General features: G+C 51.0%; 1 protein-coding gene across 6 annotated transcripts in view; it reads left to right on the top strand.

The window, feature by feature from the left end:
* LOC116432655 (uncharacterized) overlaps positions 1-14,245 on the top strand; it is a 213,890-nt gene that overhangs the window by 186,883 nt on the left and 12,762 nt on the right. For all 6 annotated transcript variants that reach the window (XM_076369722.1, XM_076369721.1, XM_076369723.1 and 3 more), the window contains exons 9-10: positions 5,351-5,699; positions 12,373-12,685. In XM_076369722.1, the coding sequence (XP_076225837.1) occupies positions 5,351-5,699; positions 12,373-12,685 (662 nt within the window). The remainder of the gene's footprint in view (positions 1-5,350; positions 5,700-12,372; positions 12,686-14,245) is intronic.

Genomic DNA, 14,245 nt, shown 5'->3' with positions numbered 1-14,245 from the left:
TTTCCGCGTGAAAATTGCTGATCGCTTCTCATACGCGTCGACACTCTTGTCACATTGTGTATAGTGGTTTTTAGATTAACACGTTGAATGCCATGGGTGTCACCGGTGACCTCCAATCGAATCGACTTTAATCCGCTCGATTAAACGATGATTATCCGAAAATATTTCTATATTACAAATAATGCTATCTAATGCGGTGACGTTCAGCTAGATGGACGTGCAATTATAGTAATGCAATACAATCGAATGATTTAATACTTGATTCTCTCCATTTTGTGTATTCTCCGCCATGAAATCGTGCGGCATTCAATGTGTCAACACATCGCGTACCGGCTAATTTTCAGGAAACTAAATTGTGCGGATGGCAATTTTCAGAGGTCAACCTGTATCACTAAACATAGAAAAACTCAAATATATTGTTATATAATATATTTTAAATAGATAAGCAATTGGAATTAAATTTTATATTTTTTCAATGCCGTGGTAATCAACGAAGTTGCATAGCTAAGGGTCTTTATAACGAAACGAGATCGCTCGTTACCGGTACACAATGCGTTAACAAAGAAGGCATACGTATTTGTGTATAATAGGTGAAAACAGAATTCTTCGGGACTGAAAATTTGCGGATTAATTTCTAGCGTTATCTTTCTATTATCGATCGATAATCTCTGGAGTAGACATAGATCTAAACTGTTCCTTTTCCTAATAAATGATCAACGTCGACGTAGTTGCGTCGATCATATTCACAAAATGAATCACGAGGCGAGAGGTTAAACTGTACAGCCGCGTCCAGAACCGCAGTTCGGGTACCGATACAATCGATTGCCGTTCCGCGGCGCGAAGTATCGAGATCACGGTGAACCAGGGCGATTTTTACTTTTCAGCGGTCCCTCGGAGCAAGTTACGGTCTCGATTCGTCTCCCAGGATTAGTTGTTTCCAGTCCATAAGCCGGGACAGGGTTAGCCTTTGGTGTGGGGTGTCCCGTTCAATCGCGCCGCGCGGTCCCGCCGATAAATCGTTTCCACTCTCGGCCTGTGCCTTTTCCGCGGCTGCGGTTCCACGTCGCCGTTCGCCGCGCTACACCGTTTCCAGCTGGCGCGCGTAATTAATCCGCCGCGCCGCTGGAACAACAGGCGACCGCGTTTCACGTGTCCACTCGTTTCGTGGCTCGTAACACGAGCCGGACAGAAGGAGCGAGTAACGCTCCGAACAAGACGGAAACGCGGTCTACGTGAAACCCAACCGACCGGCGACTCGTTTCCCGCTGTCCGCGTTCGATAATTCATGCCCACCGTCCTCCGCGGATCCTCCGTCATCGATCACCGGCGTCATTCGATCTCGCAGCGACTTCGACTCTTTTTTTCCACGAGCAAATCGAGAAGAGGGAACGAGGCGTAACAGACCGCGCGCGAGCATTCGACGAAAACTGTTCCCCGTGAGAAACGCACGCTTGCCGAAACAACGATGAATCGAGAGATTCACCCCTTGCCTCGCGATATCGTGTTGAACTCGTAGCGGAGATTTCTAATATGGTTCGACAAATGTAAATGTCGTGGTGAACATTCTCAGCCTGATTCAACGAATATATGTATCGGTTCATTCGAATTCAAAGTAAATATTATCCCTCTGTAATCAGCTGTTATACTTAAAAGAGAATATAGGCATAACATACGCTTAGAATTTGTCTCTTCTTCCAATAAATTATTAATCACAAAGTAGCCGCGTCGATCAGAGTTGGAGAAATCAAGGGGTTAAGTCCAAATGCAATATTTTTCTTTAGCAACCTATATTCAGAGTGTATCCAGATATAGAAACAGCATAGAATCTTTCGTTCCGCTGTTATCAACGAAAAGTAGCTCTCGGTGCGCCCGCGAAATCAAATCGTAGGGGTTCAAGGAACTCGCTGAAACGAATACCGGTCGCTTCCACCTCGAGGACGCGACGAAATTAAATCGAGTCCAGCATGTTCGCGTGCACCGTACCGTAAACAGTATAAATCGCCGTTGCGGAGTGTCGGAAATGAAAAATCATTTTCACCCGTGATCGTACCGAGCGAATTTATCGTCGATGGGAACACCATCGGCATCAACGATCGCCGCTCGGTACAGAGAAAAACAAGCTGACCGAGTCCGCCGGGGGGAGTTTCTATTACGCCGGACCGCGACGACAAGCCGGAATCCTCCGACGAAACGCTGCATTAATCCGGAAGGGAAAGAACTTCCGACCGGCAACAAGTAGTAACCGCTACTATATTACCACTTACTTTAAGAGGCGATTCAGCTGCGGGGAAACGCGTCGTCTCGTTAATACGCGGCATGCGATATCATCCGTCATTCTCGGAACGCGTTCCAGCGGATCCCGTCCGACCGGGCCATAAAGAATAATTAGTTCCCCGGGCGGTTCGCGGCTGCTTATTACCATCGACTACTCGCGCGTCCTCATTACCGATCGTTCCCCGTCCGCGGCTAACGGTAGTCGGCAGCCAGAAATTCCTCGTCGAACCTCCCCGTCCTTCTTCCTCCGTTCGGATCCGCGGCGGAGACCTCTAATTTCCCAGCGCTGGCCTCCCGTTTCCCCTGGAACGGCCCCGCTCGTTCCAGAACTCTCCGGGCGTCTCGTAAAATCAACAGAAATATTAATACGACGTCCGTTCGGCCGTAAGTTATCCCGGCCGGCGAATCAACGGCGCAGAGTTAATGAAATTCGCTTCGCTCGGATTCGTAAAAATTCCGTGCCGCGGCGCGGCGCGGCGCGGCCGCAGTCTTCGCCGGCGCGAATTAATATTCCGGCCGGAATTCATCGGCCGGACGGCGGAGCCCGGTTCCTCGAATTTCCGGTAATCCGCGACGAGCACGTACCGACCGGCCGCCTGCCGACGAGATCACGTCCAAAAAGGAGTTTGTTAACTCCGCTCGGGATCCGGAGCCCGAATTAAACCTATCGCGGGAACCCGGCTCCTCGAGAATGCCCCCGGTTATAATAAGGTTATCGTTAGCCGCGCACGGACACGACCCGTCCCCGAAAACGCGGCGGACCTTTGGCCCGGCTCGCGCTTAAATGTTACCCGCCGATTCGAACGGGCTAATCAAGTCTTCGAATGCTCATTCGGGCCGCGTTCCGCGTTCGACGCGCTGCGGGCATGATTACCCGATCGACAAAGAAAATTCGACGGTAGAAATTAACGATTATTTTCCTCGGCGCGTTCGCTGTTAGACCTGGTTTCCGTTTAGAAGCGAGAGGTAGGGAGAAGCGAGAACATCGGTGTTTTCTGTATCATTCATCCTTGCTGTAGCAACGATACGAAGCAAGAATTATTAACTCTTCGATATGAAAATGCTTATAGTGCCCTGCTATCTAGTTATATACGTTGCGGAAGATTTGCGTTCGAAATCATCTTCCAAGTCATAATTATTCTCTAATTTCAAAGCTCCGGTCATCGACAGTAAAAGTTGTAACACCGAACGCAGATGGAAGATCGTATTTTTTAAACGATAGAACGACGCGCGCGATCGCGCGTGCAACCGTTTCCGATCGCGAGACTCTCCCATCATCGTCGCGGGGATACCCCGATTCCCTCGGAAAACGGACCGATAGTCGCGCGCTTCTCCCTCGCATCCATGAATCCGATCACCGCGGATACTCCCCCGACGAGGAGACTGCTCGAGGAACAAGTAGAAGTTCCGCGGGAAGTTTTATCGGCAGGCGGACGGCCGACTTTATAAAATTCCCGGATCCATCCCCCGGCCGGCACTCGTAAACATTTTACGCTTTTCATTCAGCGCCGATGCGTGCAGCTCCGCGATAAACCTTTTTTTTCAGTATTCATGATCGCCTCGTCGTCGTCGGGGCGAGGGTTGGAAGGCGAAGATAGAGCGACGCCGGCGCCGTAAAGCGGAAAGGAGCGGAGTGCGCCTGTAAACCGGAATATTTTATACTCCGTCCGCGGTTTATAATAATGGCGGGCGTCGGTGTTGTTCCGGGGGCCGGGGCGTTGCGAGAAAAATCGAGGAAACCCGGGAACACCTCCGGCGCGGAGTAAAGTCGCCGCCGAGCAGGGTGTACGCTCGAAATCACGGTGAACCCGAGCGGATTCCGGGCGCGTCGTAAATTCACGGTTGCCCTGGCCGGTCGCGGCGCGATTCCACGCGCTTTTATTCGTCGACGGCGCGTTTGCTCGCGCGACGACGCGACAACGCGGCAACGGTCCGCGCGCATTGTTCGTCATTGAATCCATTATCTTGCTGCGGCGTTCGAGCAGGGGGAGGGGCGGTGGAAGCAGGAGGGCCCTTAATAGAGTTCCCTTCGTAACCGCTTCCTGCCGGCATCCCGAGTCTGTGTGTCGCTTATTTTACGAGCCGCTTAGCAACGTGGAAGCCGTCGACGCTGCCTTTCTCCCTTGTACACTTCGTTCATATTAATTCCACGCGGAGGAGGCTTTACGGCCAGTAAACTCGGCTGAACGCGCTTAAGGGCTCGCCGCGTCCCCGTCTAATGCAGTCTAATGTCGCCGGGGTTTATGCAGCCGCACGGAGTCTTACCGTCCTCCTCCGTCGCTGGGTCGCGCCCGTTGATTCTTGACGGACAGATCGCTTCGAAATGTTTCGCGCGCTCGAAGGAACCGGCCGTTCGAGGCCGGGGACCCTCCACGAACTCGGGAGAGCAAGAGACGACCGTCGGCCGTCCACTTTCGCCCCGCAACTTCGCGCTGCAGCGGTGGTCACGATTTCCGATGAAATCTATTAACACGTTAATGGATTCCCATGGACGAAAGGAGAATGTCGCTCGGAGATTGTGAATATTCCATTCCCGCGACGATGGAAGGCACGGAAATCTCGAGTACAAAGCGCACAATTTTTACTCCGTTTAACCCACGGTCGGAACGGACTATTGTACTTACGAACGGACGCGCGGAATAGGAGTTCCCAGTAATATTTGGGCGTCGCGCGACAGCGCCGAGCAAAAATTGTGCGTATTATACTCGAGATTGCACGGTAATTGCTTCGCCGTCGCGGAACTGTTAACAAAGTAAGTCTCGCGAGCGTGGTTACCGAACAGATGACAAGGCGAGGGATTAACTCCGCTAATGGAGTAATTCCGCCCTACTTCTCCAGTCTTTTCAGCTCCCATCTAAGCGTGCCGACGCTCCGCTGCGATCTACTTCGACGAAGCTTCGATTGTTCTAATTTATCCCGTAAGAGATGCTTGTCCAGCTGCTTGTCCAGCGACCGGAGTCTTCTGTCTCGAGGGAACTAGATTTCCCGGGTGTTTCTTGGAAACAACCAGGCGCGATGCTCCCGAATCGAGCAACAATGGTTACGAAAATGAGAGAACACGGGAATTGTTTCGCAGGTTCAGGCTCTGGATCCGGAAGCAGCGGCTGCGCCTCCAGCACCCTCGGTACGCTACCCCTGAATCGGTGTTACTCGTCCCTGCCGCGCGGCGCTTTGGCCGTGTATGGCAGTTTAACGAGGCCTGCGACCCTCCCGCGGCTACCCCTCGGTCTTGGCCTTGGTCCCGTACCCGCCACCGGGAACGGGCCGCTGCCGCAGAACGACCGGGACAGGGACAGCAACGGCAGCAGCAAGAGGAACAGCGACAGCGTGCTGTGTCATCGTTTGCCACTGCTGCACCCGTTACCCACTTGCGACGTCAGCAGCCACCAAGGAACCGGCTTCCACGAGATCTTCAACGCCATCAGGTGAGCATTCATTCGGCTTTCCACGTCAGAATCACCTTTTAGGTCGCAACGGTGGCTAAAGTATTACTCGACGAACGCGAACGGTTTTAGTTCAATTCTCGTACCAGTTGCAGTCTTCGTGTTTTTTAATATTAACCCTTTCACACGTTAATGTCACCGGTGACTGACGCTTCCGAGTGACTAGAAAGCAATCGTGACATAACTGGTGTGAAAATGTAAACGTAATGCGAAATAATCATCGTTCCTGCTTTTCTTTGCTACAGAAGAAAACTCTATGAAAAAGCGCTTAAGATTTTGCCGCTTAACGTGTTAAGGACGAGGACTTTCGGGAACGTTGAGACTGTTCAGCGGAGAAACTTGAATATTGAGCTTATAATAGAGAAGAATAGTTGCAGTAATCTCTTGCTGTTTAAATAGTTCAGTGATTTGTTTGCACCGTATTCGAAATATGAAAGCTTGATGTCGGAATAAAAACTTCCCTCTTCAAAGGGTAAATACGATCTAGATCGCGTGCGTTCGCAGCGATACAATCTTATTAGCTGTCCCGCGTTCTCTCGTCGGAAACTGGAGCACCTCGGGATGCAGTCGAGATAAGTCGGAATTTTTGTTCGCTATTCGAGGCTCTTATCTCCATCGGTAATCCGCGGGATATATCATGTCGAGGAACCGCTCTGTCGTTCTATCTCGAGGTCCAGAATTCCGGCGTGTTTAACCGAGCCAGAAACCGCTGGTCCGTGTACATCCGCGCGAGTTCCCAAGATTCGCTTCCCGAACGGCCGCTAAATGAGTTATGGAAATTAAGGAGACGAACGAGAGTGGCCATTCAAGAAATTATACGGACTTCCGGCGGAGAGTTCCGCGCTGGTTCTCCTCTTCCGCATGGACGACTGTCGGACCACGAAGAGTTTGAAGTCCGGCTGGTAGAGAACCAAAGAGAAAACGGCGGAGAGAGAGAGAGAAAGAGAGAGCGAGAAAGGTATTCGTCAACAACGTTCTCGCAAGGTCGTCGGAATTGCGAAAGTTGTTCTCGCGCTTTCTCGCCGTCGGCGGAGCGACGACTCTTGCGAATTATTCCCGCGAACTTCCGCGCGACCCTCCGCCTCGGTATTCGCCGCCGCGTCCGGAAGTTCCCCGGAGTTTCGGCCGGAAGCGCGGAAGCTTCTTTCCACGGAACTTTGATTTTATGAGAGTTGATGACTTCTATTACCGTTTTAGGCGATACGGAGTGAATTCGCGCCGAACACTTCGGAGTACCGAGCGTGCGACTCGTGAGCCGAGTAAACCTTGATATCCCGAAGACACTTGGAACTGCCATTTTCATAAAATCATAATTACTCTTACAATATACCTTCAGCTCGTAATCCTTGCACGCCGCTGTAATATCCGCGAACGGCACGGAAGCCAACGGCCTTCCGCCAACAGAAGTCAGCTTATATTCACGGGAACCGAGAGACTTCCCGTGGTCCTTCGCGCGGAATAAAAATTGTCACCTGCCGGTCGCATTGACGCAGTCCGCTGTTAACTTCAGGCCTCACCTGCTCGTCACCTGGACGTGTCATTGTTCCCAGTCGCGTGGCTTCGAAAAGTCCTTTTTCCCGAGGCAAGAACGGCGCTCCCTCGCCGCGTGGCAATACAAGAGCGGAAACGTCGCGCGCGAATGTTCCCCGTGAATGACCCCGTTGAAACGTCTCGTCAGTGGTTCCTTAGACCGGTCTAATAAAGGAGCGCCGAAAGTTCAGCTCCGTCGCACTTTTTAATCTCACCGGACTAAGCCGCTCTGTTGATCTTCCCGTTCCGCAACTCGCGGCGACGCAACCCTTGCGAACTCCTCGGGCCGTAATCGTTTCCGCAAACAGCCGGCGCGGAAAGTTACGCGGACCCGGGCTCCTCCAATTTACCGTGGCGCCTTCGAACTGGGGAACTCAGGTGAAAGGAAGCGGGAACTCCGGGGGGATAAAACGAATTACGAGCTTGTCCCCCTCGGCTATTTAGGCCGACGCCGCGGAACCGGGAAGAAAAACACGGCCGCGCGCCGTTATGAATGCGTTTACGAGCGATACGTCGCGCGACGGAACACGCGGCGACACCGGAAGTCCGCCGTCTATAACCCGCCGCGCGACCCATTGTTTCCTCATTTACGAACAGACCTCGCAGCGGCAGCCCCTGCACGCGAGAAACGGCTCGCTGTCCCTTCGCTTTATCCTCGCCTTTGTTTCCGCCGCTTTCATCGAAACTCATAATGGCCCTTTCGAGTCCTTTCGACCTATTTCGACTTTCCCTGACGTCTGTCAGCTGTTTTCGCATGTTTTTATTCGCTCGCGATGACTTTCAGCGGCAGGAACGTTCGTCGTTGTACACCGAGTTGCGAGATAATTGATAGCGCGAAGGTCATCTGTCGGCTCAGTGGTATTTTCGACGAAACAACTGGCGCGGCTGGTCGGAGAGACGAAATATTAGGCAAACGTCGGGAAGCTTCAACAGTAGAGCAGACTTTTTGGGATTGAAGCGAAGCGGAAATGAACGAGCGGCCGCCGCGCGATGAAGGAAACGGTTGAATCGCGCCGGCACGCGAGTCAGCCGGGCATGGACGTATAATCTCGGGAATATTTTTCCCGGCGGAGGTCCAATTTACTCGCGGCGGACGGGCTCGAGTCCGGTCGCCCTGTTTTTAATTAAAAATATCACTGTCGCCATTCATACACGCGTATCTTCCCGAGCGCGAGCCACGTTTTTCGGTTTCGTTGAAATTTAAGGGGACCAAAGCTCGCGCACCTCTCCGGGACGAAGGAATGCCGGGACATTTCTCCGCGTAACGAAACACGGAGTTCCGTGCCGGGAAGGGCTTCAAGCATTTAGAACGCGCGAGTCCTTCCTTTTTTCGGGTAATTAATTCTTTGACCCACCCCTCTTTTGCACTAGAAAAATTGCCGGCTCGCTCGAGCATCGTTTAAAAATTCGTCCCCTGGTAACCGTAAACTTCTGCGCGTAAAGAAGCCTCTGTTGCGACGAGCTTAAAAAATTCGATGCAGGTCCCTTCAAAGAATGGCCGATTTCCGTGACCAGGCTTTGCAGACAGTCCTGAAAACGTGCCAGGCTCGTCGACCTCCATTTGAAAATTTGGCGCGCGGCACTCGACGTTTCTTGCAGCCCTTCGATCAGATCTGGCTTCCCGGTCACTCGGTTTTCGGTTTCAACGGTGCCAATGCGACTGGCTATACTCCAGCGGTCGCGCGTTTAACGAGACCGACGCTGCTCTCGCGAGCTCCTGCACCTTCCCGTTCGAAAATGGTCGAAGTTCTCGGCGTTCGTCATCGAAACGCGTCCGCGGGCCGATCGAAATTTCCATCGGGGACGAAGTTTCGCTCGAGCTTCGAGGACGAAAGCGGGGAAAGAACAGAGTGAAAAGCGGGAAAGTATCGTTGGAAACGCGGCACAGTTAACGACGTTAAGCATCCGGACGGCCGGGTTATACCAGGACCGCCCCGGAACTTCAGACAATCTTCTCGGAGGGTAGTTAAAGGGAAACTACGGGAAGACTCGAAGTTCTCGAGCGGCGCAATTATCTCGTTACGCGATACAATGACTACGCGTTCCCATCGGTTCCCACTTTCTTCCGTCGCCTCCTCGCGTGCTAACGCGACGCGAGTTGGAAATTCTGCGACGCGTCGCGTTGTAATCCGTCGCTTCCATTAATCCGCTGTTCCTCGACGCTGGGACGATGACCGCAACCTTCTCAACACTCAGGCGACCGCCTAAACTACAGCCTCCTCCATTACCTTCAATTGAACTCGTTCAATTAATTCGATTAGAAACCGTTTTGTAAAAACAAGGACCGTATTTGATAAACTGCAAATAATCCCACTTCAAGACTTAAATAACAAAAGGAAACCAGAGTGAAAGGCAATACGTTGCTAAGTGAAAAGTGGGAAATCTCCCCACTCGGTTGGCTAAGAACCCTTCGCGTTCCTGCAGTTTCCAGTATTACTGAGCAACTCAGTCTAGATTGTGGTCAGAACCACAATATCCGACTGTTCGGATGACAAAAATTGAAGGTTACCAATATACAAAGTCACCGGCATACAAAGTGATTCTTACGTAAAAAATAACAACTCTGAGTCAATTCCATTTCTCTATTTATATAACGCTGCAATCGAAACGCAAAGTGTATCCATTGTCGTTGAAAAATCTCACAGTATCCCCGTAATGTAAAAAGAGATACGACCATCGTATGCTCTTCTCTATACCTTACAACTTTTGTCCGAAGCATTCCTTCGTATCGCTCGAATTGTCCAGCTCGCCGAGTTTTCTCCACGTAACATCCGTTTAGCCGCGCTGCGCTCCGTAACGACGACAACGGGATCACAGGCTGACATTACAGTGTCGTCGCAGCAGCGAGGCGGGGCGCGAAGGCTTAAAACATCAATGTCGGTTAAAGTCCCGCGGAAACGGAATCCCGGCGTGCCAGTCCGCCCGGCCTCTAAATCTCGCGTCGCCATTATTCTCTCATTTCTTCGCCGGCCCGGAACCGCACGGAAACCTCTCCCCTACCGAAATCTACAATTTCCGCGCGGGTCGAGCGTGTTCCATTCTTCGTGATGGGAAATCAATTCGCCATCGGGACTCCGAAACGCGGTATCTGAAACACGTCGGCCCCGTGATCCATTGCCTTTCCAACGGCCGTTTATATCCGCGCGGAGGAGAACGTTTCCTCGTCGGGGCCGGGTACGCGGTCGAAATCGAAAGATAGAAGAGGAGGTGGAGGAGGAGGAGGAGGAGGAGGACGGGGGGGAGGAGAAGGAGAAGGAGGGCGCGATAGAGACGGGGACCGATACGAGCTTTGATTTAGAGTATCACTTTTATTGGCCGAGCGGCGCGGAGCTTATCCGCGCCGGGTGCGGGCCGAATAAAATGTTTATTTTCGCTACGGATTCAAAGCACGAGCGGCCCCGGTGTATTTTTACTGGGATAGATACGTCGAGGGTGCTCGAGCGGATTTACTCGTGCTGGATACCATTAAAGGCACGCCATTAGCCGTGCCCCACGGCCAGCCGTCAGCCCCTGCCCACCTTAATAGCCGAGTAAATATCGTCCGGACCGGCGGATACCATTAAATCCAGACGCGATCCCGACAATCGGCCTCCTTGAATAGTTCCTATTAAACACAGGTACGCGTGCAACTTCTACAAGGCATTGCCGTGCGTTTCTCCGGTTGTCCCGAGACTTTGAACCTCGCGCTTGTGCTGCGGATCGGAGGGAGCTTATCGAATCCGCGCGGAAAATCAATCTTCGCAGCGATGTGCGTGTAACGTAACGAAATACGCGTCTTTCGTAACGTTCCTCGGATGTTTTCAAAAGTTTCGTTATTCTTGGAAGGCGGTTTAATTAAATATTCAGAGGAAATATCGTTTTTACGATACCCTCCGTTGGTTTTCTTTCTGCACCGGCGAATCTGATCGAGCGGGATGTATAATTAAAAGTCTATCGACTCGATTAGTGAAGGGATCAGCCGGTGGGTAGACCGCCGCTTACGATCATCAGTCTTGCGTAATTACTAGCTTGTCAGTTGCTTTGATTAAATCCCTTCAGAAAACCCTCCGTCCCGTCCTGCGGCCGTCTTGCTTCGAGCAGACGATCCATAAGGATTCGTTAACGAGTCGCCCGGCCTGCGTCGTCGTCGTGTTTTTCGAATATCGACTGCGGCCTCGGTATATTACACGAGCCATGTCACCGTCGTCGCGGGATCGACGAGAAATTAAAGGCGGATTGGAAAGGACCATTCGTTAGGCAATGGGAACTCGTCGGTAAGCTCTTTCCACCGGTTCAACGCGTCTCCGGATGTCACGGTTGCTTCGGTTATCGATAACAATTCGGCAGCATCCGTTTCCCGTGCTTCTTGCTTGCCTTTTAAGGAACTTTCATTTCGGGAAATAGACCTGCCGCAGACTTCCCCCGTGCCGTGTTTGAACCGTGCCGAGCCAATGTAAGTAACGAACGGAACAATCTCTATTGATCTGTTACTCTGATATCTAGTTTCTAATTCTGTCATCTAATTCGTTTCATTCGTTTCAATGCATTTCAAATAAAATATCGTAACGATACAGAGCTATCGAGGAAAAAGTGTAAAGGAAATTCAGAGTATCGAATGATTGCCAATGCATAGCTAGCGAAAGCAAAAATGCCCATGGTTCGTATATCTTCATTCTAAACAAGGACCGCAGAAAGGCAACCAGATGTATCTGGATTTTGTCACGCGAAGTCAAGAAACTTATCTCCGGTCAAGGGCGTAATTCTCCAAATTTAAATTTAAATTTTTAAATTCTCCAAACTAATTTCTCCAGTCAAGTCAAACGGTCTTGTCGAGAAAAGCGCACCCCGATTTTCTTTTGGATGTTCCGAGTCATTCGCGTTCGGGAGCTTGAAAGAGCCAGACTTGTTTCTCAAAGCCGTTACAATAAAGTCGTATTGTAAAATATATACCGTTTCCAATACAGAGTGCAAAGTTCCATGCGTTCGATGCATGGAACACACGAATATTTTTAAGAACAATGCGATCCCCGTATAACTGGCCTCTTCTCGATAGCAGAAGTCAAACAAGGTCAGCCAAAGTGACTGCACACTGTCCCGCTGTGGCCAGTCATCCAATTAATCGATGCCGGTTTGTTCGATGTCTCAGAGAGCCGAACTGCAAGCTGAGGTCCCTGAATGTGTCCAAGTGTTTGCTCGGCGGATTGGATGCGGGCTGCCTGGGAGAGACGGTCAGGAGGGCGCGCAATCTGGACGCTTTAAGGGCGGCCGGCGCCTCGCGGCCGGCGGACGTGATGCCGCTGGTCCTCGCGTTGACGGAGGCGCCCTGTCTGCAGCTGCTGGACCTCGCGAGCCCTCGCCTCGCGCTCGACGATCATCCTTCGCGGCTGCTGTGTCACGCCCTCGCCAGGAACACCACCCTCAAGCTGCTCAGCCTCGAGGGATGGACCTTCAGAATAGAGGTGAGTCACCGTCGTTCCGTTTGCCGGTCGATTTCAATCTCCGACTTTTAACACTTTGCATACCGACGACGAGAAATCTCGTTTTTATATATGTAGGAGAGAAAAGCCGAATTCAGGGGCGTTGGGGATTCGGAGGATGTATTTTTGGGGAGCGCGAAAGATGACAGAGTCTACGGTTTCTCAATCTGATCTTTTCAATTTCTAAATGTACGATGAATAATCCGGTTGGTCAGTGTACAATATATATCTCTCCGTGGCGGGGGAGTGACGGACTGTCGATTCGTTTCATTTCGCACTCAAACCGGTGAATAAAATGGGGCAATCGGTTGACTGCAACTTTTATAGGCGTGAAAGTTTAACGTCTTTGTAACTTGAAAATTACGAAATATATTCGTTCGATGAAATTATGGAAAGTATCGAATACATTGTTAATTCGTATTCATATGTGGAGATTTATTAATTTTGTTAACTGTGTTCGACGAGTGTACACGTCATCTGGAAACTCCGAATGGTGCTAACTTTCTCAACGATGGATTATTTATTTTTTAAGAGAAACATGTAATTCTTCTTCGTTTCGCTTCAGTTTCTCGTTAGGATATATTTTAAGTGCATTTCGCCTGCATTTCACGAGTTCATTATTCGATTTTATTGCGCGCATAATGAGAGATTTTTCGAACTAAATTCCACACTTAACCGGTCAACCACTTGCCGTACTTTAACGAGTTCGACTCGTGACAGAAATTCTCGACCAAACATAAATATCACGAGTCTAGGTGACAACACGAGTGAGTTATCGGCCGCCATAATTACGGCGCGGATTTTGCGCGATTAACACTTTGCCGGTTGCTCATTTCTCGCATCGCCATTACGCCGCCGCCGGCGAGATTCGCGCAGCTTCTACTACTCGCCAACGGTGATATTTACGCAATTGCTCGCAACATAGTCAGTTGCGATGATATGTCTACCTATGCGAACGTCGATACGAAGCATCATCGTCGGCGAAAATAAGTCACGCGTACGCGACAGTGACCGATAAGCGGCTGGCGATGCGTTAAATGGCATGGCATAAATAATGCTACCCGATGCGGTGACGTTCAGCTGGATGAACGTCTAATAATAATGCAATTCAATCGAAGGATTCGATATTACATTCTCTCCGTGCGGCACTTAACGCGTTGAAGTACAAGATCGCGAAAGCTGTGATTGTACCACCGTCCGTTGTATTATCAGACGGTTAACGTGCTGCCGAACGAATTCCGGGTGAAAGCAGACGGAAAAAGCGGAATATTCGAGCAGTTCCGAAGCCCGGGGATGAATTTACTTAGCGACCGACGCGAAACACCGCACGGTCCGGGAAAGGAAATCGCGAGCTCCAGTTTTCTTAGCGATTAAGCGAGCGCGTATCGAAAGGATTAAACTCGGGCGGGCCGGGGCGATGATTCGCAGGGCGAGGCGAGGGGAGCGGAGGCGATTCGTATTCGCTGAGTAAACCAAGAAACTCGTGGAAGTCCCCGGAGGAAAAATAAAGGGAGGAGCTTCGAGGGAGGATCGCTCGAGCGC

The sequence above is a fragment of the Nomia melanderi genome, chromosome 8 (assembly GCF_051020985.1).
Source record: "Nomia melanderi isolate GNS246 chromosome 8, iyNomMela1, whole genome shotgun sequence".
Classification (NCBI taxonomy): Eukaryota; Metazoa; Arthropoda; class Insecta; order Hymenoptera; family Halictidae; genus Nomia; species Nomia melanderi.
The sequence above is the reverse complement of the archived record's forward strand: the minus strand, read 5'-3'. Positions and strand labels throughout refer to the sequence as shown.